The 23,270-nt window shown below is 39.0% G+C and overlaps 4 protein-coding genes and 1 long non-coding RNA gene across 6 annotated transcripts; 3 read left to right on the top strand and 2 right to left on the bottom strand.

The window, feature by feature from the left end:
• Positions 1 to 301: 301 nt before the first annotated feature.
• LOC105198407 (ras-related C3 botulinum toxin substrate 1) lies at positions 302 to 3,651 on the bottom strand. Its single transcript, XM_026139042.2, has 3 exons — positions 3,306 to 3,651; positions 2,765 to 2,976; positions 302 to 2,473 (listed from the first exon to the last, which is right to left on the bottom strand). Exons 1-3 carry the CDS (start codon positions 3,649 to 3,651, stop codon positions 2,171 to 2,173), a joined length of 861 nt encoding a protein of 286 aa, XP_025994827.1. The 3' UTR covers positions 302 to 2,170.
• On the top strand, positions 2,225 to 3,126 carry LOC120359637. The gene is made up of 2 exons (XR_005576419.1): positions 2,225 to 2,439; positions 2,635 to 3,126. It is a non-coding gene; the product is annotated as an uncharacterized LOC120359637 (long non-coding RNA).
• Positions 3,652 to 3,671: 20 nt separating the features above from the next.
• Positions 3,672 to 8,725, top strand: LOC105198386 (phosphatidylserine decarboxylase proenzyme, mitochondrial). Of its 2 annotated transcripts, XR_005576417.1 has the most exons (7): positions 3,672 to 4,746; positions 4,828 to 5,065; positions 5,523 to 5,756; positions 5,838 to 6,126; positions 6,211 to 6,817; positions 7,787 to 7,968; positions 8,447 to 8,725. XR_005576417.1 is itself a non-coding variant. In XM_011165076.3 (5 exons), the coding sequence occupies exons 1-5, from the start codon at positions 4,706 to 4,708 to the stop codon at positions 6,672 to 6,674; spliced, it is 1,266 nt and encodes a 421-aa protein (XP_011163378.1). In that variant the 5' UTR covers positions 3,672 to 4,705; the 3' UTR covers positions 6,675 to 7,610. The 2 variants fall into 2 exon arrangements, 1 of the variants encoding a protein (XP_011163378.1); XM_011165076.3 differs by lacking the exons at positions 7,787 to 7,968; positions 8,447 to 8,725 and having other exon boundaries at positions 6,211 to 7,610.
• On the top strand, positions 8,595 to 17,596 carry LOC105198387 (CB1 cannabinoid receptor-interacting protein 1). Its single transcript, XM_011165077.3, has 2 exons — positions 8,595 to 8,957; positions 15,063 to 17,596. Exons 1-2 carry the CDS (start codon positions 8,782 to 8,784, stop codon positions 15,385 to 15,387), a joined length of 501 nt encoding a protein of 166 aa, XP_011163379.1. The 5' UTR covers positions 8,595 to 8,781; the 3' UTR covers positions 15,388 to 17,596.
• Positions 17,280 to 22,711, bottom strand: LOC105198385 (RNA polymerase II-associated protein 1). The gene is made up of 9 exons (XM_011165075.3): positions 22,242 to 22,711; positions 21,553 to 22,082; positions 20,798 to 21,494; positions 20,221 to 20,722; positions 19,933 to 20,102; positions 19,637 to 19,796; positions 19,278 to 19,560; positions 19,036 to 19,139; positions 17,280 to 18,959 (listed from the first exon to the last, which is right to left on the bottom strand). Exons 2-9 carry the CDS (start codon positions 22,009 to 22,011, stop codon positions 17,624 to 17,626), a joined length of 3,711 nt encoding a protein of 1,236 aa, XP_011163377.2. The 5' UTR covers positions 22,012 to 22,082; positions 22,242 to 22,711; the 3' UTR covers positions 17,280 to 17,623.
• Between the last annotated feature and the right edge of the window lie 559 nt (positions 22,712 to 23,270).

Raw genomic sequence — 23,270 nt, 5'->3', positions numbered from 1 at the left:
AGTATTTAAATAATTTAAAAAAAAACTAGTCAGTGAAAATATTGAGATAAACACATAAAAATTAAAATTTTACAAAGTACAAAAGAATTACAAAGAAGCAAGCTATGAGAAATGTTATCTTTGATCTTAAGCATGACATACATTCTGTCGAGAAGAATGATTGGCACAATATTTAATTTTTTAACATCTTATCTAGTAGCGATACAATTACTTAGCAGTTCTTTTCTTCTATCTATAATATACAAGAATTGTGCCAATCGCGCACTTTCCTGACAGGTTGCATGAATGATGTACACACAAATTTTTCGATGAATAAATACTTATATACAATTTATTTTTGATGATGTCATGTGATGGAAATGAAGTGTTACAGCTGATTAAGCCTACGATACTGTGCAGAGTCTTTGAATCTTTTCTGCAGTCTTATTCATACAATTCCATATGCGAAACACACAGTAGAATTACCAGTAGAAAGTTTCGAGTTAGATCACAGCAACACCTTCCTAATATAACAATCCCAAGTACGTCCAATATTCGTACGTACTCGCGTTTTCTCTCTTTTTCGCTAATTATTGTATTTGATATTCTTTTATACGGTTGATATCGCTCGTACAAACGCTATTACATCACATACGCTTATATAAAAAAAAAACATATTTTACGAAATATCATTGTTCCCGTTTCTAGATCGGGGAATCGCTTATACGCTATATAAATTCTATATGTGTGATGTGTCACGATCTTATCGTCGATCTGCAAAAAGTGTCTGATTAAAGCTACCGTTATACTCTACTAAAATACCGATATATCAAAGAGATATTAAAAAATAAATATATATTTATATATATAAAGAGGTCGTAACAAGTAAAAAATATACAATTGTCATACGCTACGGTGGTCGTAAAAAAAGGGGCCACCTAATATCCTTGACAGGGGAGGACAGAGAACATGGGAAAAAATCAATCTTTATCGCGGCAATTGAAAACAAGGATATTACGTACACGAAAAATCACAACCAGCGAGTAGCCAATTATTATGCTAGTATTGTAACAAAAATAATGATTAATATGATTAATATTACAATAAATTATGCCGTGCGCGGCCTCAGGAATTTTACGAGGGCGGCATTCGCTCGCTCCGTCTGTCAGAATTCTTAATTCAACTAATGTTTGCTCCCGACAAGATCGCTCGTAAGTATATTCTTAAATTGTACCGCGATATCGCCGAGCAACCCTTAATTACAGATCATTTAAGTAAACGCGAATTAGACATGATTATGTATTTGCGTTTGCTTTCACACTTAATGATACGATAAAGCAATGTGTAAAACCATTGTTTTATGAGTTGGAAATTACCAAATAATTTCCAACTCAGACTTAAAACGATAGTTTTACACATTGCTTTATCGTGCTATTAAAAGAAGAGCTCTTGTCAGATATATTTTGCTTTATTTAACACGCGAAAAGAATTTTTTAATGATAAATTTGGTCCAGTGGTCTACTCTGGCTTAATGACCCCTCAATGTATTTCTGTGGTGTGCGCTTTTTACAATTTATACAGATTACAGAACCTACAGTGTAAACATCAGCTCCAAACTGGCATAATTTAGAGGGGTTTTCATGGCAAGATACTTTCGGTGATTTACCATTACATTCCAAGAGATAGAATAAAATTAGACGTTTCTGATCAGTAGAATTTCAACCTGAATCTTCGACACAGAGAACAGATGCACGACTTTCTGCGCCAGATTACTATGTCTGGCGCTGTATGATTTTACTAAGCTACTACTAGCTAATATCATCACTTGGTGTTTTGTTCTGGCAGTTTGTTAGTAAACATGTGAAAAAAGTATTTAATGTTAAGTATAAAAATTACGTATTAGGTGACGCATGGAGATGAGTGAACCACGTTAAAGCGTCGCGTGCAACTTACAGGGTTGCTCTCGATTCATTCGCGCGAGTATCTATTAATAGTCGTTATGCCTAAAATCTAAATAACAAAGTACTAGCTGCTCTATTTTTACAACGAGATAATCCCCAATCAACGCAGCTACCGAGTATGCCATGCTGAGGGATGACGATGATTCTGACAAGAAGGAGGACGACCGCCTATGATCACAGAGGGATTCTAAAGAAGTATTAGAGTTTATCACTTAAAAATAGACGATTGTTTAGGTCTCGCTCGAAGACGACCGCTCCCAGCAGCACAACCATCTACGCCACAGCGGAGGCGGCTTCCTACGCCGGTATAGTAAACTGGCGCCTCCGCGTCGCGTATTGAGGGCACTAACTATTGCCTGATCAAAGGCCTCCTTGAGGTCGTGTTGCGTCAACGCAGACGTCTCTACGTAATTGACGGCGCCTAGTCTGTGCGCCAATTGATGGCCTTGGATAGTGGTGATTGGTGCCTGACCGTATCTTGCCAGCTGTAGCATTAGACGTACGTCCGATCTTAAGTCACTTTTTGTTCCTACCTAGAGAATTATGATATAATTAAATAACATATGTCATAAAACTATAATTCATTTGCAATACCATGATTGCAATATTATAGTCAATTTTATGCCCATAGCCATCGATGTAGATTAACTTTAATTTCAATTTAACTAACTCTCTATCTTTTTTTAATTTTTAGAACTAGAAAAAGTTAAAGAATAAGTCAAAACGAGATCAAAATTAATCTACATTGACGAACATGGATATTATAGTGTTAGAAGAATAATATCCTATTGAGAAATTATATTAGAGCTGGATACAGATCGTACCAAAATGATTGGAGCATTGGGACAATATTTTCGCACTTCATTGATCCATCTGGAAGCCACACTGTTGTAAGACGCGGGACACACCACGCTGAAGCAAACAAGGAACACATCTGTCTCAGGGTAGCACAATGATCTCAGTGGGTCAAAGTCATCCTGGCCTGCGGTGTCACACAGCTGGACATTCAGTGGTTGTCCGTCGACATTTACAACCACTAGATACAAACATTGTTAAATTGATTTAATATTAATATATTTTTATCTACTTGCTCAGAATAAACTGGTTTCAAGATTACAATTAAATAGATTACAATTAAAAGATCAATTCAGATAGAAATAAAAGTAAATAAATATGTTACAATGTTTGTCATGCACATTATTTTAAAAGCGGTATTTCATACAAGATATATATATATATATATATATATATATATATATATATATATATATATATATATGTTGTTTCGATAAAATGCACCTATGAATCACAATCCTGAAAACTACAGCCTCATCATCAATAAATATACAACAAAACTATACATACCATTGTAATTATCAAATGCAGTTGGCACGTATTCCCCAGGGAAGCCATTGGTGGAGTACGAGACCACCAGACTGGTTTTGCCGACCGCACCATCACCCACCAGGACTACCTTGATCCTCTTGTCAAGCGGCGTCGCAGGATGCTCCACGAGATTTTGATTCTGTGCTCCAGTAGCCATCGAAGACGTCATCGTCGTTGTCGCCATCGTCATCGTCGTCGGTTGCTGCTGCCTGATGGCCTGCATCTGCGTCGTCTGTCCGCCCTTGAGCAACGGCCTCGTCCAGTTGGTGTGCGAGGACGGCGGCATTGTCTCGCTCTTGATCTTACCGCAGCCTCGACCTTTCATACGGCCGTCCGTCGAGAGCGCACCGTCAACGCGAGTGCGACGGAGCTCCTCACGTGACGATCTTCGTCTTCTCGTAGACGACGTTGGCTTACCTCAGGGCACTGCTCGGCCGCAACGTTGCACCGTCACGCACGTCATTCCTTCGCACGGAGGGGAAACAGCTTCGTCGTGGTCGTCGTCGGGGAGAGTGGCGAACGGGCTGCTCGGTCCACCAGGTGCGATCCTCTAGGGGTCGGAGCAGGAGAGGGCAGACGCGAGAGATAAATGACGTGAAAACAATGGGTGGCTTGGAACGAGCGGGGGAGCCCGTGGTCGCGCGAGGCGGCACAAAAAAAGCCAGTCCGAGCTGTCCGAGCTGATCTGGTCGACGATTCACCTGCCGCGACGCGGAGCCACCTGTTACCGCGCCCCCGCCTCCTGGTGTGCGCCCGCCGGTGTCGGCGTCGCGTGCGAACACACGCAGACACGCACACGGCCGTTGGACGTATTCGCGACGCAGGTGGACGCGCGCGCCGCGCCGCGTCCTTCAACCCTTTTGGACATGCGTGCATACGCGTGTGTCGCGCTCATTATTTTAAACGCCACGTGAGCGACTTAAGTCGGCGATAATCCATGTCTGTATGCACGTAATTAAGAGAAATGATTATGTACCTGAGACTCAAAGATAACGTGATTTACAGTGATATTGGCTTAATTAACATTATTTGAAGTTTTGCATTACAATGACAGTAATCGACGAATATAGGTATTTTTGGCGAAGTTGTAAAATTTTTCGAAGCTAATCTTGCTCTTGCAGTACTTGCGGGAAATAACTTTTCGCCAAACGGACGCTAAGAATTCCAAAAAAATTTGATGTTACTCATATCGATAATTATTATTCGTTTAATTCAGTAAAATATGAGTTTCAAAGCGGCCGAATTTGAATTGTACTCCGCAAGTGCGCGCGCATTTATTTTGTTTAAACTCGGAGCCGGCTGTGCGAGCACATTGTGTCCACGACAGTAGTGTTTGCATCATACAATTCATATGCTGGAAAACAAATAAAACAGGCAGGATGATCAGGAACAGCGTGTGGAGACTGGGTCTCCTTGTTAGGTACGTTTCCCTGTTTAATCGCGTCTCAATGTCTCTAACCTGCAATCTCGTTCTCCAACATAACCTATTAACTTCGTTCAGAGGATGCCAATATCATCGTACCTCGCCGTGGGTGACACCGAAATGCACCGCATGGTTTGCCAAGCGATTTGTCTCGAGTGTGAATCCGAGATTCGTCAAGAGCACCGGTCGACGGTGGCGAATTGTCGTTCCTGGAGTCGGCTTCTCACTACTTGCAGCAACGCAGTGGAACTACCTGCACAAGCATGGATATCGGATCGACGTGGAAGACAGACCAGAATTGTTAAACGATTTTATGGTAACAGATGGTCGTCCACGCCTCTAAGTTGTCACGTTGCTATCGAGATTTAAACATAGTTATGTGTTCACTATACAATAGGTATTAGATTTTAGTGTCACATTTTATATAATGCGAAAGTTGCAACAGTGTTATAATTATATTATAATTTTGTCCTTTTTCAAAAATATTGATGATGGTACATTTATATCATCTAATTATAATTACTTTTTTGTATAATGTCTAGTTTGTATAGGTCTAACTTTTAAATTTTATATATTGAAGCATTAAATGTTTGATATGTAAATAATATGTAGCTAGCATTTGCACATTTAAATTATATAAAAGAAAGTAATAGATACAAGTAATTAAGATATAAATATCAAAATATTGTATAAAATATTATTTTTAAATTATATAGCAGTTACAAATTGTGTCAATTGTAAAGTTAATGAAATGTAAAGTCTTCTTGTTATAGGCCACGTGCTATTGTTGCCTGCCGCTGAGGATAACCAGCAGAGTATGGGGCTGGTTGACGAGCATCGAGCTGCCAGTCAGTCTGCGACCGACGTTGTACGGCTTCTATGCAAATATCTTTCATGCTGATTTGGACGAAATTGAGCTGGACCTATCCGCATTTCCAAGCTTAGTGGAATTTTTTGTAAGGAAGCTCAAGCAAAATGCAAGACCGATTGCCGAGAATGCGAACATGGTAAATGTTCATTACACATTGATTGTGTTTTGATTGAAATTTACATAGGAGAACTAATGTGTTGGGAAAAATTTCTTTTAGACTTCACCCGCGGATGGTAAAGTGCTTTACTTTGGACCAGTAACTTCTTGCCGCGTGGAGCAAGTGAAAGGGGTAACGTACGATCTTAGGCAGTTTCTGGGCGATCGGAGTGGTTTCACGTGGGATCAGATTATAAAAGAAACGATGCAGAAGGACGATTATGTTAATTCATTATTGAAGAATCCAGACAATAGGCTCTACCAACTTATTGTTTATCTGGCACCTGGTGATTACCATCGATTTCATAGTCCCACTGATTGGAACATAGAATTTCGACGACACTTTCCAGGTGTGTGTTGTCTCTGAGAAACTATAAGTCCAGTGTAACAAAATCTTTTTATAATTTTTCAAAGTAAATTATTTGTTTTTTTAGGAAAACTACTGAGCGTCAATCCAAAAGTGCTCAAATTCATGCCCAACTTGTTCTCGTTGAACGAACGCGTTGTGTACGTCGGGGAATGGGCAGGTGGCTTCATGGCGTACACGGCGGTTGGAGCGACAAACGTGGGCTCTATAAGAGTTTACTGCGATAAGGAATTGGCAACCAACACGATGCACTGGCCGGAAACCGTGTACTGGAAGGAGGCGAAATTTGGTTACGCACGCATCGCCAAAGGGGAACAGTTTGGTGAATTTAGACTCGGATCTACGATCGTGCTTCTATTCGAGGCACCGCAAGATTTTCAATTCTGTCTGCAGATCGGTCAGACCATTAAGGTTGGTCAGCCATTGAGCACACTTTCCACCGACGAGTCTAGCAAGAAACAAATCGGACGGCAGCATTTGATTATGAACGTCGCGCAGGATTGGAGAGATATATGGAAACCTAGAGTATAGAAAATGAAATTAACAATTAAGAACTTTACTGGAGACTCAAAGAGACGTATAGGCACGCTCGGCGTCTTTGCGCGAAGTTGAACTGTAGGCGCAATAAAAAGAACACAGAGTCATGAGAGACTCTAAAGACTTAGTTTACTCGAGTAAGTATCGATCCTGTGATTACTTGTGCACGTAGCCGCGTTCGTGCGCGAGAAATTCGTCAGCTCATGCGGTTTATCTAAAATTATATGTAAATACATCTTTCGTTATATACAGAATTATACTTGTTCGTTACTTTAATTGCGTGATGCCAAGCATCACGCGAAAGACGGTGATTTATAATAGATTTGACACAGTTGATTTATTGTTACGGCAGGGTAAACGTGTTACCGTGCAACACGTTTCTCCTGTGAAGCTTCACACGATTACGATGAAAAGCTCAACGGAGCAAGCCCATTAGTATGAGAAAACGGTACTTTTCTTTCTTTGTGCGTCACCGCCGATAGAGGTCGAATCGTAAACTGTTTTAGTTGCATGCCAAATCGATCTTTGTTTGCAGTTAAGTCGCCCGGTCAAGGCCGTTAGATGAAACACTTTCCTCAATTAAAGCTCTAACTCTTTTTTTTTTTAAAGTAACAGAAAGTAACAGAACGCGTATATCTCAAGTCCCCACGCGTACGTAACGCCGGTCTTACATGTTGACCCCGTTATATATTTTTATAGCAGTACTTTTGCTGATCCTCTATATCGTTAATGTTACTTCAGAAAAATTCGCATTAAATCGAAGTGTCTTTTGCCTTCGGTTTGTGCAATGCGGGCAAGCATGACTTCGATGACCTTAGTCTATAATTAATTATAATACGAATTCTCAATTGCGCAGATATATTTTATGATACATCTATTTTTTATGATATGCAACGCATAAAAGAATAAAAAGATCAATTATAAAGAGTATCAGTTTCTATAATGTTACTAAATAATTTCTCTGTCCAGACAAATTTATTTAATTACCGTTTACACATTGAACATTTTATTATTTCTATTGCAAATTAAATTCTCAATATTAAGGCCAGCCACATGATTTTGATATTTATATTATTCTGATTTTTCTCTGCTAATATTTTTTCTAGACCTCTCGTCCTCTCCTGTCCCGTCTAATTGTGCACCACGTAAGCCGCAGTCATTAGAAGCACGATTTTGATGTACAATACTTAGTCCCATATATAGTATACTTTCTAAAGTAAACGTAAGGGCGACATAATCGATGAAGAGCCATTCAGTGGAAAATCAGAAATGACAGGCATTAGGCAAGGTAAGATAAACTGTTCGTACATTTACTTTCAAGTAAAACTATTAATAACGACTAATAATAATTCGTAAGCTGATCTTGAAATCACGCGATGCTAAGTTCTACCGTCCTAAATAAAGAAACTCCATCTGATTCAAGTGCGGGGGAAAGGGAGGCACGTATGTACAATTGCACATTCACATTCATTTGCCAATTGTTCATATATTTAACACTATCGATATCTTGAGACCTTGGAAAGAAATTAATTATACATAATTTAGTTTGTGCATGCGCTTGTAAATTTCAGTAAGGTAATATGTAAATTTATTTCCCTCGCAAATTTATTTTATACCTAAATTTATTTTCGCAAAATTTTGGGACATTTAAATTTATCTTGCCCGCTCACGTGAATCGCTTAAATGCTAATACATCATCTCGTGCATAGAATGACTCTGTATCCTCTCGAACAAAGCTCCATGCACCCATCGTTTATCATTGCCAGGAGCTTAGCGCTGGCCAATCTCCCGGAAGATACACTAACACAAGAAAAAGGAGGAAAGCCGGCCGGCTTCGCGGCCGGCGTCGCAAACGTCAAACCGTCGTTCGGCGGATCAGTGCAGTGAGCGTCGCGACGCCCGCGGCGCAGGTTGCACCGCCTCCTCTTCTTGCGGGTCTCGCTGATAGTCCATACCGGCGCGTCGGGTAGGACGCCGCGTGTCTAGTGTATATCTAGTGACTGTTACCGCTCGATATTTCTTTTTTCTTTTTCTCTTTGGGGAAACCAAGACAACCGGGCGACTCCGGGCAACTATTATGGAGTGTTTGAGCGGCGGCTAAATGGGGGCCGATGGACATTTTCGCGTGACCTTGTCCCTCAGGAGGGAACCGGGCGCCGGTCCGGTCTTCTGTAAGATGGAGACGTCTGCCAGGTTTCGACAGCTGAAGACGGTGAAGCTAAGCTGCGATACGACCTACCGGCTCGACATCAGCTTCAAGCCGCCGCAACTGCTGCAGTGGGTACAGTGAATGTGCAATTTTATATATGTACATCGAGCGCCTCATCCTGCCTTTTTTCCTCTCTCGTTTCAATCAGACATCGGGTTTTCTTTCCTTGAGAGGACGATAGGACTCCGCATCTCGTGATTTCAATGATCGGTGGTTAGCCACAATCAGTAGTTATTATTGGTTTTACTTGACAAAAGTAAATATATGTCGAACTGGATATATCTGGACGTATATATCGTTTCCATTATAATTTGACATATTGCGGTTTGTTCTTCGTTATATAAAAATTTAACTGTATTGACCAAACTTTAATATATTTAGAATCCAGTTCACGTATCTAGAACAATTCGTGGTTGACCGATCCCGAATGTAATCTGTGGTCTGTTGTAACGTCGAAATATTTGATCTTGTTCGGAGTATATTGAATAAGCGTAACGAGCGTTTCTCCTGTCCCCCTTTTTTAAGGGAGGCTATAAAGCACCATAAAAAAATCCCACTCGACTAATAGCAGTTTATCAGAAATTTATACGATCATTTCCAGCGCAAAGATGGGGTAGGAGTCCGGCGATAAATTTCAGCGTCTGAGCTTCTATGCTCCAGGGACGAGGATTACGGCTTCTCGCTATATGTTCAGATATAGAATTGCTAATAATGCCAACTTAGCCGTAATACTAAAAATAAACTCGGCTGCCGAATACACAAACGTTTGCTTTTGTGAGTACTTAACGGAGAAAAGAATCGCCAATCTACATCAAATATACTTAGTCCTATTGCGAGTAAACGTTTTATCATATAGGTCCTCAGAAACATTCTTCAATAATACCAAAATAAAGTCTAAATTTCAGGAGTAAACTTAAGGCCTTTTTACAATAAGCTATTAGTCGGTATCATAAGTTATAAGCTATAAAAATTGATCAATCACAGTCAAATGTGAAGAGAATATTCGACTGATCAATTCTTATGGCTTATAACTCATGATACCGATTAAATAGCTTATTGTAGAAAGGCTTTTTTAAATTTACACTGAGAAAAAAGTTGTTAACTGGATTAAATTTTTCAGCTTGAGTGAATTTCTTCAGTTCAAACATTTACGTATTTAAATATATATGTAGTTAAGTTAAATATGTAAATGCTTCAACTGAAATTCATGTATCTATTTGTATGTATTGTATTTTATGTATCTAAGTTAAACACATAAATAGTTGAATTGAAAAAATGTAATCGAGTTGAAAAATTTAATAAAGTTAATAACTTCTTTCTCAGTTTAGTATATTTTAAAATTAAATTATTCAATTAAAAATTTATATTATTCAGCTTTAATTTTAAAATTAAACTGAATAATATTAGGACGAATAAGTAGATCTAATTTTTTGGTTTATTACTTTTCATTAATTCTTAACTCTCTATTGAAATGTTCGAGAGCTTTCAACTTTTTATATTTGAATGAAAGGACGCAAAAATTCTATTTCGTTCTATTTATATGGTATTGTGAAAATTTTCTGTACAGATTGAAACTTATAACACACATGGTACGAACGGGGTCGCGCTTGGACGAGCAAAGGCTTAAGGATTAAACTCCGGTCGGAGGAAGTTTGGAGCACTCAGTTAAAATCGAATAAGCACGTATAAATCCCGACAACGACGACGGCGACAATGAGCGTTCACAGCCAGTCGGTTTAATCGACACAAGCGGATTGATTTACACAGACGGGCAATTAGGTATCGATGCCTCTTCGAGGGAGGCATTACATGTGTATTCATCGCTTTTGTAGAACGAGACCGCTTTACGTGTACGTGATCTCGGCGCGAGATAACCGCTGCCCCCGCACACGGTTTCCAAACGAGCACGAGCGAGTATATGTAATCCCGGAATCGGCGCCACGTGGGGGTGGATTTCATATGTGTGCGAGTGCACCAGCTGCATTGATACTAAATACCGGGCTCCCGGGACCCCAGGGGCGGGCACGATAAAGAGTATGGACGTGTTATCGCCTTGAACTGCAAAACTCCGTCCCACAACGGGATCGATCGCGATTTTACACGGTGTGCAGCGCACGTGCTGCTTATAATTGGCTGATCGATGACACAACCCGACCCCGTTGATGAGGTGACACTGAGCATGAACAACTTGTTGTGCGAGACGTCGTCTTTTTGCGGAAGCGCTGAAACATGATAGATGTGTCTTTTGTACGCTCGTGCATCGCGATCGTGCGCCGACGCTTTTAACGAATGTGTATCATGAATTCAATCGGGCTCAGGCTTGAGATATTGCTCGGGTACCTTTGCAATTACGGATTACCTCGTCCGGTAACAGGAGCTCCTGATAAGTATCGCTTGGAAACCGATCGCGTCGTAATTGCGGCAATAAATCGTTCGCCGTGAATACGTGAAAGAGGATACGCGACTACCACGCGCACGAGATGATTCGTAAGACGAAAGATATCAGAGAACTGTCGGGCGAGAAACAGGAAGCTAAGACGTCGCACGTGTTTGCCTGGTCTAAAACGAAATTTCGTTTACTTTATCTCTGTGATGCTCGAGCCAAAAGATCGAAGGTTTGAAATTTGAGACTGCAATGTAAGCGCTTGAGATGTGTGTGAATACGAGCTAGACAGGGTAAGAGGAGTCAGTTCAGCTTACATTCGATAATTGAGTCGCGATAAAGCTGGGAGAGGCAGACCATTGTTGATGATTAAACTTGAACTTGTTTTTTTTTCTTTTTAGCTGACAATGCGACGTTTCGCCGGTGATTTACGGCGAACAGGCGCGATTTGCACGTGATTTGCACACGTTGAACTCGAAATCGAATATGGAGATTACGGCGAACAAATGCGATGTTCATAAATATTTCAGCTGCTCCCCGGCGCAATCACGAAGGCCGGAAGTGTCCGCGTGATCTTGGAAAAGTCACGAAAGGGGCTCGCGTGGCACAGCAGAAATGGAGCAGTTTCTCCCCCCTCATTATTTTTCGGACAATGGAAAATTTCCCTTACTCCAAACACCGAATGCAAGGAAAATCCAGCTTTCCTCCCGTCGCTATCGCCGAATGTCGTGGAATTTTAAATAGCCGCCGTGGATCATTAATCCGAATCACGCGATGCACTCTTGGCTGCATGGCCTGCTTTTCGCATTTTATTCGCCAGACGACGGCACGATAATCAACGATCCATTCCCCGGCGAATGGATCGTGGCAAATCTGTTGGGGATATCGTGTGCGTCGACACCGAAAATGGATTAACGATTAATTCATCTCAAATGGCGTATATACTGTATATACACGCGCGTCGCTTGTACAGTCAATTAATTATTACGCGCGTCCGCAAGTGCGCGGGCGCGGAGCTTGCCCACAAAGTTGAGCGATTAAAGTTTCGTAATAAGCGTCCGTGGAGTTTGCCGTCCTTGTTTTCGCGCGATAATATTCCTTATGGACGGAAGTAAGGCAGGAGGACAAAGAAATGTGGACACATTGACGAGCTTATGATGTTATGAGCCGACGGAGTGTTGCATTTTTTACGAACGATAATGCTATATCGACCGCCTCATGCGCGCTTGTAGATGCCAGTCTACGACTGCAATTCCGTTTCGGTTCATCTCTTATTTTAGATGCCGCTTTCGCGCATGCATTTTTAATCTTTAAACCTGGCGATGTATCTCGCAAGACGCATATTTGCCCGTTTTGGTCTCAAGAAAACTTTTCCAACTCGCATAAATCATGTTTTCAAATCTTTTCAATCTCTTTGGTATTTTCTAAAACAACCTGAAATCTCATTCTACGTACACAATATATTATCTGTTAAAATTCTTTCAACTTTTCTGTGAGATTTATGTTCATTTTCTTTACATTTTTCATTATAACAGAATTTTATTTCCCCTTTAACGTTTGATGTTAATGAGCAACTTTGTGAGAAACTAATTTAGTAAAGCAAAAGTACATTTACGTACTATATAATGATTTTTAAACGATAAATCTTAATCTCTTTCTTCAACAAAAACATGTAGATTGCTCCTCAATAAGCCCCGCTTATTATATACTGTCTTACGTTCCATTTTTCGTGCTTGCAGAATTTACAGACCGTCCATTTCTAGATAACGATCCAATTCTTGCAACGCGCAGTTATTCATCACAAATGATAAGCCGATGGTTGCGGCTGATAGGCGCGGTGTACGAGCGCACGCACGCATAGGGGTCATTTGCGCGCAACTTTCGTCCCATCGACTTCGTTAAAACTCTAAAAATAAAGCCAGTCGTGAGTCAAAGTGCGCCTCGTGTCCGTATCAGAAACTAGAACGTTCCGAAGATATATAGATCTGTCGATCTAAGGATCAAAGCGTCCAAGAATATCGTAGCCTGACGTAAGATCTAAATCCGCGGTCAGGATTCAAGGATCCGGTGGAGCGAGTATACAACCAACGATTACTAGTCTAACAATAACGTATGATTTTCATGCGGTCAGGATTAAGCAATCCTTGAACTCTTTAGATCCAATAATTGTAAGCGCTTTTAGTTATTAACAGTAAGTCGAAGTCGGCTAGTCAGCGTGGAAAGGGATTACGAAGTTCAGTAAATGTTACAAGCTCTTTTATTGTAATCACATTAATTCATTATTTGTTATATAACTCTTCTTTAATTAAAACGCGTCCTCTTTACTGTGTAAAAATTTTACATTTTGTTCTGCGAAACACTTTCAATCAATTATATCAATTTGATATAATTAATTAAGACCCTTATGAAAAATTTTTCGGATTTTTTATATGATGTGGAATACTTCAGAAGTATTCAGAAAATCTACATCTTTTCTCAGAATTTTTCAATATTTATATGTCAATTATAAAATACCTTAAGATTTTAAAGATTTTTTTGTTCTACAATTTCTAATGAAATATAAAATGTAAAATAATTATAAGTATTTTTTTTTAGAAATTATGAAATGAGAAATCTCAGAATATTTCAGAATCCACATGTGAAAATTCTAAGAGAAGATGTAGACCTTTTGAGTATTTCTAAATATTTCTGAAAAATGTTCTAATACATATAACAATTATGAGAAAAATTTTTACCAGAGAAGTGTTTGAAATGTTTGAACGTAGTTCTTGCGTAAAATAGCATTCGATATTTAAGACATCTACATTCTTTTTATGTTATTTATGTTATTCTTGTCGATTTTGAGCGCTATTTCTCAAAGCTGTAAACGCTGTAAATTTTTACGACGAGTCGACTTGTAGGAATGTGTCGGTGTACATAATAATTGTCGATCCGTTTATCTTGACGTTATGCCAGGCGTGGGAAAAATATTACGAAAGTATACAGACATGTGGCAACGATTGTGCCGCGCAAAACATCTATTTTCGCCTCTAAAAAGAAGAGTTCTCGCCGCGTTGTGAGGGGCGCATTCATCGCGCATTGAGATTCGCGTCATTTCCGTTGCACTCGTTCGAACTTTTGTTGGCCTTCTCACTTTGCAGATAGTCAATATGCCGAATAAACGAATGATGGTCTTTTAAAAAAATAAATAAGCAGCTTTGTCGAGAAGAAATAGGTCGTCAAACAAAATGTTGGTCCGAGGATGCAATAAAGGAACAAACGAGCTTCTCCGTTAGTCGTTATAAAGAGCTACATCTTTCGTTTTCCTATTCCTTCATTTTAATCTTGAATCATTATTTTAGATCGTCAATTGAAACAAAATCTAGAAATAAGAGTGATTATCTCATAAAGTACAATAAGAAATATTTCATTTGAATACGATTATAATTTAATATTTATACATGTGTAACTTGTAAGAATTAATTTGTGAATTTTATATTCACTGTAATTCCATTCCCGAGACGTAGATGAAATAGCAAATATTCATAAAAATAAGAACGATATGAATATCATTACGAAAAAAGAATTGTAAAAAACTACATTTTAAAACTTTACGGGCGTATTTTTAAAGAGAAATTCAATACACTTCCCTGGGGTACACTGCGGATGAAATATTTATTAAAATATGAATAAAATTATGAAACAAAAATGGATTGTGAAGAACTACATTTTAAAGCTTTATGGACATATTTTCGAAGAATTATATGGAAAATATATTTTTTTATATTTTCTCATCCTGTGATTTTTTCAGATCCCTGAGCATCGGCGGGAAACAAGTAGAGGCAGTCGAACGCGCAAGAAATGGTACTGCGTGCGCCTACAGCGCTTATCACAGCACCAAGGACATATCGGCAAGTGCACGTGGTCATCGAGAGGATTTGTCGATCGCCATGAAGGTCCTCGGGTCTGGCTACCTGACCACCTGCCTGCAGATCAAGTATTACCGGTTAGATGATCAGAGCCACTGCGAGTGGGGTGCCAGATTACATTGCATCGAGCTTGATTGCTCCAGCGTCGAGGGACGTCTCGTCACAGTGGACCGCGAGACCTACAGAAAGCTCGGCATAGAATCTTAACGAAACATCATCATTAACTTCATCGATACCGACTCGTTATTACGTTCGTTATACGGCGACGAGATACCCGACGCCGCGCCGAGCCGCAATCGATGCCTCTCATGCGCAATCGGCTGAATACTTTATATTCGTAAATGGTAAACGCAAATTGTACCAGGGATTACAGTATTCAGAGAGTTCGGATGAGTTAGGATTAATCTGAAGCTCGCACTTTTTGTCTAACGCACGCTTAGATAAAATCCGAAATTTATATAAAATTACGTAAACAATGATTTATTTCAAAATAAATATAAAAATAGAATTGGTAATATCGATAAAGAGTTTAATTTGATAATTTTTAAATTGAGATATATATATATATATATGTACAATTTTTTTTATGTAAAAAATAGGAGTCTAAAAATTTTGTCTAAAATTTGTATAATTAACACTTTGAGAAAAATCTCTGAGAAAGGCTATGAAATGATTTGAATAAAGTTAATCATCAGCTCATGAAAGAGCCTCTATGGAAAAATACTATTAGACTCGCGAAAAACTATTGGAAATTATTGAAAAACTATTCGAATACAATATTATATACTACTGTTTCACTGATTTCTTTGTGAGTTCAATATTTTTCATAAGGGAACCTTCGTCAGAATGCTTTTATTCAATTTAGTAGTAAGTAAATTACGTAGAAATTTCGTTAAAGTATTATCTGGTGATCGACGGATAATTGAGATTGATCGTCGTTAGCTGGCTGACAACATTGCGTTAATAGTGCGGATTAAGTTATTTCAGAGAAGCCTGATGTAAACTGATCTTTTGAGGTTTCGTCTTTATCAAAGTCACCAAAGTTTTATATCAGAAAAATTATATGCAATTAAATATCATTCTCAAATTCGTGGAAACTTAAAAATTAAGATTTATAAATATATCTTATATTTCGGAATAAAGCAGAGCTTTATATGCGTTAATCGAATACTGATTACATTGCATCGATTACATTGCAGCATCATAGTAATTACACATACCAAGTTCAAGATACAAGATAAAGTACAAACATCTAATGCTGGAATAATCAATTGTTATTGTTTTAGTCGATATTTTTAGCTCTTTGACGAAGGAGTACTGCAGAAATTAATGATAGAAAAACAAACTATAATACGAATGCAATAATGGAATATTTATGTACATGGACGCCGTATCATATGTCAAACGTATGCGGCGTCATTGAGTACCGATTAATACTTTAATTGTCAAATGAATCAATCGTGAGGCAATATGCCGTGATGAGGAAGAGCGCAGCATATTTTTTTTTAATTGAAAGCATCAACAGAAATTCTACTTTGTGTCAACGGCGCGGTGTTAGCTCTCGCGAAACTTCGAGATCGAAGTGCACAATGCACTTTTACGCCTATTGTTAACACCATGTGTTCGCTTCGATGTTATTTTTCCATTTACGGTAATTCTCGCATCTTCTCATTTTTTTGTTCTTGTTTCTTCGCATTCTTTAAAGAATGGAGGATTTTTGTAGCGAGAAAGCTCGCTCGATATATACGCGTTTATCGCGTGTAAATTAATTGTAGAAGCGTTCTCGGACGCGATCGTTACGATAGGAACTCGAAGGCACCTCAATACTCAAAAACTTTGGTAATCAGCGAAACGACCAATTAATGCCTTTACGCTTACTGTAGTTGTGCAGATCGTTTCTACTTTCTCTACTCGCGTTTAACGGATTTCAACAGAAATTATCGTTGTGTAAATGTAATGCATATATATACAGAGTGAGTCTCGATTATATTTCAGAGAGTGTTTCTAGGACAGAAAAGAAATGTTATATGAAAACACGGATTAAACAATATTTTCGAAGTTACATCAATTGTATGGGCGTACTCGAGACGCGTGCATGTATTTAAGTATTCATGCGTATGTACGTGTGGGTTTGTTATACTAGCACTGCGCGATCATAGAAGACTACGAGTTCATCCTATTACAGATGAGAAAGGATTTACAATGAATCAAGCTTCAGAAATCGCAAACGTTTCGGAATGTTCTGCGATCTCTTATTCTTAAATTCATTACTGAATGCGGTTGAAGTGTGGAAGTGCGAGAGAACGAACCGACCTTCCCGGTCGTAACAATATGTATAATGAAAGATATCACTCTGGTATAAAATCTATAAAAAGAGATATACATTATTTACATACAATAAATACAAAAAATCACATTTCACGTCTATTCTGTTATTTTACATTCATAATCGCGGTGGTACATAGTTCAATAATGCATTTGCGATATCTTTGTCCCGTAACTTCTCCACTTGCGCACGCATTCGCACCGCCAGCTTGTTCGAGCGTTTCAGATACATCGCCGAGTGGTGTACTGCGATTGTGAAGGGTACCGGACACCACGTTTCTCTGACCACTCCGCGGACCAGCGCTGTAATGTAACTCTCTATGAGCGACGTGTCTTCTTCCTCCGGATAGAGATACTCCTTCAGCGGTAGCATCAGCTTCTCCGGCGACAGTTTCAGGTATCGCAACGCGCCAGCGTGTTCCGACCATAACAGTTTGCGGTAGTGCGAGTCATGCCGTTGCGCCACCGGCACTAATAACATTATGGCGAAACCGTCGTCGCCGTACGAGCTCGAGCAGAAGTGTTCGCACAGCGCCGTGAACAGATCAGTAAAAGAGCTCAGCCCCGGCAGTTCCGTCCGAAAGTTCAACCGCGCGTGGTACCTCCTCAGCAGACTCGATAAAACGTTCAGCAGCAGCATGGACACATCGCCGTCTAGGTAGACGGTGTCACAGAGATACACCAGTATCAATCTGCTAAATCTCAAAGTGGGCGACAACTTCTCCATGAGATCGGGTAGGATTAACGCCAGACTCAGTACCGTGAGGATGCTATCCTTGTCCTCCGATTGCAATTTGATATCATTTTTGCACTTTGTGTATATGTGAACCAGCGGTAAAAAGAGCCAGTCCTTCGGCATCGCCGCTTGATTCCAATCGCCATTCGGTGTGATGTATTTTTCGTATAGTGACGCCGCGTTGGAACGTAAGCTTAGCTTGACCTGATCTATCGTTGACGTCAGATCTAATTTGGCCAGTTCGTTGGTAATTATCTCCAAATTCACCTTTTCGTTCGACAACGCGATTTGAAGGAGCTTTCTCACGTGATCCGTGGCATCCGCGGGCAATGCTGAGATGAGTTTGATGGTGATCTTCCACACAGTTTGCGCCGTCTGATTGTTAATTGTGTCTCTAACAAGGTTTCCTGCTTTTACTACCGCTGTCAATAGATATAACTCCGTTCTGCTGTACCACGATCTTTCCAAACTCCATTCAGTCGTTTCCAAGTCCTGTATATATTTGCGGAAGGAAGGGTGTTCGAATATCGCGCGAATCTCTGCTACGCAAGAGTTATTGTAAAACGTATTCAATACTGCCGCCAAGAACGGTATGCACGAATGCACTGATACGATCGGCTGCAACTCTCCGTTTTCTGTGAGAATATCTAAGTTTGGAAGACAGGATGGTTCCCGATCCGCAGCCGCGTTATAGTCACTCAATAAATTCGAACTAGAACTACAAGAAAATAATTATAATTATAAGTCGTTACTTTTACAGATATGCTTCGATAAAAAGAAAAGAGTACGCTTACCGAAGAATTGAGAAAACATTTTGATTGGATAACCATTTTGTTCTCAATGCGGATATCTCGTCAACAGCGGATAAACTCTCCGCAATCAATTTCATGACACCCCACTGAAATTACAATATTACTTTATATGAATCTGAATATTTTAATAAGTGTTAAGACAATAAGATTGAAAACATACAAGAGATAGCTTTAATATTTTTTAACAAATTTTTACATCATCATTTCTTAATAATTGCTCTCACCGTTGCATTAGATACCGACGAAAATTGTGTACTCCATTTTGCCAGTAACGTAGAGATATTTGGTTTCAATGTTTTTTCATAACTCGATACAGCAATCAACGCTGCAGCGTGCTCGCATGCTAATTCGGACGTGCTTTGGATATCATGATTACTTAATAACAGCTGTAATTGCGATAGAAGAGTTAACTGGGCACCCGTGACACTGTCCAGTCCTATTTTGTAATGCAATAATATTCGCCAGAGTCGCAGGCTCTCGATACTGAGATTTATGTCATCTTTTTTGCTGAAATATGTTATGTGTTTAATTAAATAGCTGTAGAGAAAAATTATACATAGACGCATGAGAAGAGAAAGCTTACCCTGTCTCGTTGGTAATATATGTTAGGATGGCTTGAATAATGTTGAAGTTATTCAGTTTCTGTGCAACGGGTCTCTTGCCGTACGTAACGAGAACGCGACATAATTTAATCGCCTTAACTACGGGAATTCCGTAAACGTTATTTATCGCGTCTTGCATCGCTGTAAAAGAATGCAGTTTTTTAAATACCAAATCATTATTTAAGTTTATCCAAAAAGTAATTATATAATCTTAGATTTATTTAAATCTATTTGAAGACGATAAACTATTTATGTGCTCAATTTAAACTTAATTTACCTAGCTGGTCTATAGACAGTGGTATAAAATTTTCAACAATGGTGTTTAACAAATGCGGCGTCGACGAGATGTTCAACGCCGTTATATGCGAGTGTCTCGCGAGACGGATGAGTATCTCTAAGGCACACGTTACTCCAACAGGTGGTGGATGCATCTCATTTAAAATGTACCTACAGGTGATTACACAAATTAATTTCATTATTTCACATACTTGAAAAAGGAAAAAAATAAAATAACAAGAGTAAGATTAAAATATTTAACTAAAAATAATAATTAAGTTGCAGGTACCTAATTCTCAATAAAAAATCCGATCTCAATAATGCAGCTACAGTATCCAACTGTGCCAACTCGTGATCCTTCAGGCTGCTCGTATCTTTGTCTTCGAGTTGTGGTATCAGAGTGGGTTCTACATATCCATCGAATCCATACATTCTATCCAGGCATATCTCGTCCGCCTCGCTGACCAGAAAAGCTCTGAGAGCTTGCAAAGCTGCTGTGACCACAGCCACCGATGAGTCGTCCAGCGAGAACCTCAGCAGCAGCAGGATGTTCTTTTGACTGAGGGCAACCAGCGGTGCTGGATGCAAAGCTTTATCGTACCAACCCTTGCGCGTCTTTTCCATGACATTCGCCAAGGTGGTAAGGGCTGTACACCGTTGCTGCTGAGCGGAAGACCTGCTCAGCTGCAATAACTCCTGAAGGGAGTATCCAGGACGTTCGGGTTCCTCTCCGTGATGATGGAGGCCTTTGTCAATGGTTAAATTCTCATCTTTGTATGGTAATAAAACACCTAAAACACAAATAATAAAAGTAAAAAAAGGAGAATAATTAATATCATAGCAGAATGAGTCAATATGTTATTTACCATTAAAATCAAATCTCGCATTGTACTCTTCGTTCAACGCGGGCTCATCTTTTTTTTTCTTTTCTGGCAAGTCTTTCATCCACTTCAACTTTTCTGGTTCGGGAGTGTTCATGTGTAGCCATCCCTTCTGTTTGCTTTCTTCAAATAATTCTTTGGATGATTCCGGTAAGCTTAAAGTATCATTCTCACAATCCATTTTTGTATTGACATCATCCGAAGAAAACTTTGTCTTTCTATCATTAGATACTTCCATTGCTGTCTCTTTTGCGGTGCTTGCTGTATTATTCTCACAGTCCATTCTCGAATCATTCTCGTTTAATGAAAGCTTTATCTTCTTGTCACTGGATGCTTCCTTGTTTATTGCAGTTTCACTCGCAGTTGAAGCGCCACATTGATTACAATCCTGTTCGATTGGTCTCTTCCCAAATTTATTCTTTTTGTTTCTTAAAAATTGTATTATCTTAGGATCAAGAGTCTCTTCAAGCTTTCTTTTCTCCTCTAATATCTCCGCTTCGCTCATTTTTGCCAGCTTTTCCAAATTTTCCTTGTGAATTTCAACGGTCAGTTGATCCTCTGTCACAACTGCTTCTTCCTTGTTGCAATGAGAAGATTCGTTCCTTTGAACTTTTGAATCGTTTCTCACAGATCTCTGATTTGAAACTTTTTGCCAGAATAAGCTCTGCTTACTGTCCATCTTCTACAAAGAGTATTACAATTAGCATAAAAAAAAACAGATGTGTTTTATTTAGACATACCTTTTCCATAAGCAAGCTGTCGTCGGATCCAAAAACCTTAGGAAATCCCGTCTCGGTTGCTGCGGGAATGCGGTTGTCTTTAAACTCATACTTGTCAATATCGAATTTCCTTTCCATAATATTGCCAAGCATTATGTTCGACGAGACTATGGGTATATTTTGCACCATATCTTTCCGCTTCTCCTTCGCTTCCTGAATTTTATCCTTGATGGCCAGATTAATCATCTCTCCGCTACCTTGCGAGGTGGACACTACGTCTCGCTTCGCCCCAGACTGCCTTAGACTCGAAAATTGCGATCTTGCCTTGCTGGCACTCGGAGCACCACTGGAATCCTTCAAATTTTTTATTACTTTTACAGATGACTGTTGCATCGTCCTCAGGAATTCCTCCTGTTGGCGCAGAAGTTCCTCCTCGTCATCGTCTATTTTAGGCCTTTTGCACACAGCTTCATTAGCCATTCTTTAGCATATATTATAACCTCTTTATTACTTTCAATAGCTAGTAATCATGTATTGCAACGGAGAAGAACCTGCAAATCGAACCTCAATAATTCACAGTTTATAGGAATTATTATTGCGATATCATTGCGACATGACAATCTTTGAATATTAATATTATTGTGTATCATTTCTCGTCAACAAACCTCATACGAGCGATGTGTGTCTAGTAAAAATAAAACGATATTTACCGTTCATAGGAAAGAGATGATTAAATTATTAAAATGCTCGTAAAAATTGTCGAAAGTAAGCTGTTTTTATTTATATTACATGTAAAATATAAATAATCTACATTCGATGTTTTCGCACGAAACGAACTTAGAGCAGAAAAAAGTGTCGCTCTGCCTGGCTCTGTTCCGAGAAGTTAACGATTATTGAGGTTAGGAAATCTGTCACGTAATATAACGAACTGATCGTGCACTGTGGCTATAAGCACCATGGGCGAGTTTTTAATTCATTGATCAATCGTATTACGCGCAAATGCAACTTTGTTCTGTAAAAGATGCATTTGCGCATAATGTGATTAATCAATCGATGAATTAAAAAACTCGTCTCATACAAAAAGTATGCAAAAGTGCACGAGTTCGAAATGTATGAATTAATATTATAATATTCATTAGATTCATCATTGAAATCTTTCGATTGTTATTGCTAAATTAATGGGTCTATCATATATATACTAACAATGAAAACACAGTAAAAATTAGCAAAGGCTTCTACACAGTTTCATTGTAAAATAACATTTCATTAAATTGTTGCTGAAATATTTTGCCTTATTAAATTTAAATTCTCAAACGTTCCTTTCGATATATGTTATGTAGGACAAGATAATTTTTCAATAAAATTATTTTTATTATACATATTACAAAAAAAAAAAATAATTAATAATTAAATTAAATTAAAAATAATTATAATTTAATTATGAGTTTCTTAAGATCGCTTAAAAAATTGACAAAAGTTATAAGAAGATGTGTCGATAAATAAGATAGGCAAGAATTGAGTCTTGTAGCGCTCAAAATGCCGAAAAATATTGTCGGAATTATTAGGAAAGCAGAATAGGCAAGGAAGTTGTCTTAAAGTACGGGGCCTGAATCTAGTATCAGCTCGCTGATTGGTCAGCGTCTTCGAGGCGGGGGCGTCTTTATCACCACGTACCGACGCGCTGATTGGTCAGTGGCCTTGTGGCGGGGGCGTCTTTATCATTTACGTACCGACGCACC

Source organism: Solenopsis invicta, chromosome 15 (assembly GCF_016802725.1).
Source record: "Solenopsis invicta isolate M01_SB chromosome 15, UNIL_Sinv_3.0, whole genome shotgun sequence".
Lineage (NCBI taxonomy): Eukaryota > Metazoa > Arthropoda > Insecta > Hymenoptera > Formicidae > Solenopsis > Solenopsis invicta.
Note: the sequence above shows the minus strand (reverse complement) of the source record. Positions and strands in the feature narration are given on the sequence as shown.

Bases quoted from the DNA above. Each gene is read 5' to 3' on its own strand.
- LOC105198407 (XM_026139042.2), bottom strand. From the start codon at position 3,651: ATGAAAGGTCGAGGCTGCGGTAAGATCAAGAGCGAGACAATGCCGCCG. The intron at 2,977-3,305 runs GTATGTATAGTT...GTTTGTATCTAG, and splicing joins TGCATTTGATAATTACAATG to TGGTTGTAAATGTCGACGGA. The intron at 2,474-2,764 runs GTACGATCTGTA...ATAATTCTCTAG, and splicing joins CCAATGCTCCAATCATTTTG to GTAGGAACAAAAAGTGACTT.
- LOC105198386 (XM_011165076.3), top strand. From the start codon at position 4,706: ATGATCAGGAACAGCGTGTGGAGACTGGGTCTCCTTGTTAG. The intron at 5,066-5,522 runs GTAACAGATGGT...TTCTTGTTATAG, and splicing joins AATTGTTAAACGATTTTATG to GCCACGTGCTATTGTTGCCT. The intron at 6,127-6,210 runs GTGTGTGTTGTC...TTGTTTTTTTAG, and splicing joins ATTTCGACGACACTTTCCAG to GAAAACTACTGAGCGTCAAT.
- LOC105198387 (XM_011165077.3), top strand. From the start codon at position 8,782: ATGGGGGCCGATGGACATTTTCGCGTGACCTTGTCCCTCAGGAGGGAA. The intron at 8,958-15,062 runs GTGGGTACAGTG...TGATTTTTTCAG, and splicing joins AAGCCGCCGCAACTGCTGCA to ATCCCTGAGCATCGGCGGGA.
- LOC105198385 (XM_011165075.3), bottom strand. From the start codon at position 22,011: ATGGCTAATGAAGCTGTGTGCAAAAGGCCTAAAATAGACGATGACGAG. The intron at 20,103-20,220 runs GTACCTGCAACT...AATCACCTGTAG, and splicing joins GATTTTTTATTGAGAATTAG to GTACATTTTAAATGAGATGC. The intron at 19,797-19,932 runs GTAAATTAAGTT...ATTCTTTTACAG, and splicing joins ACTGTCTATAGACCAGCTAG to CGATGCAAGACGCGATAAAT.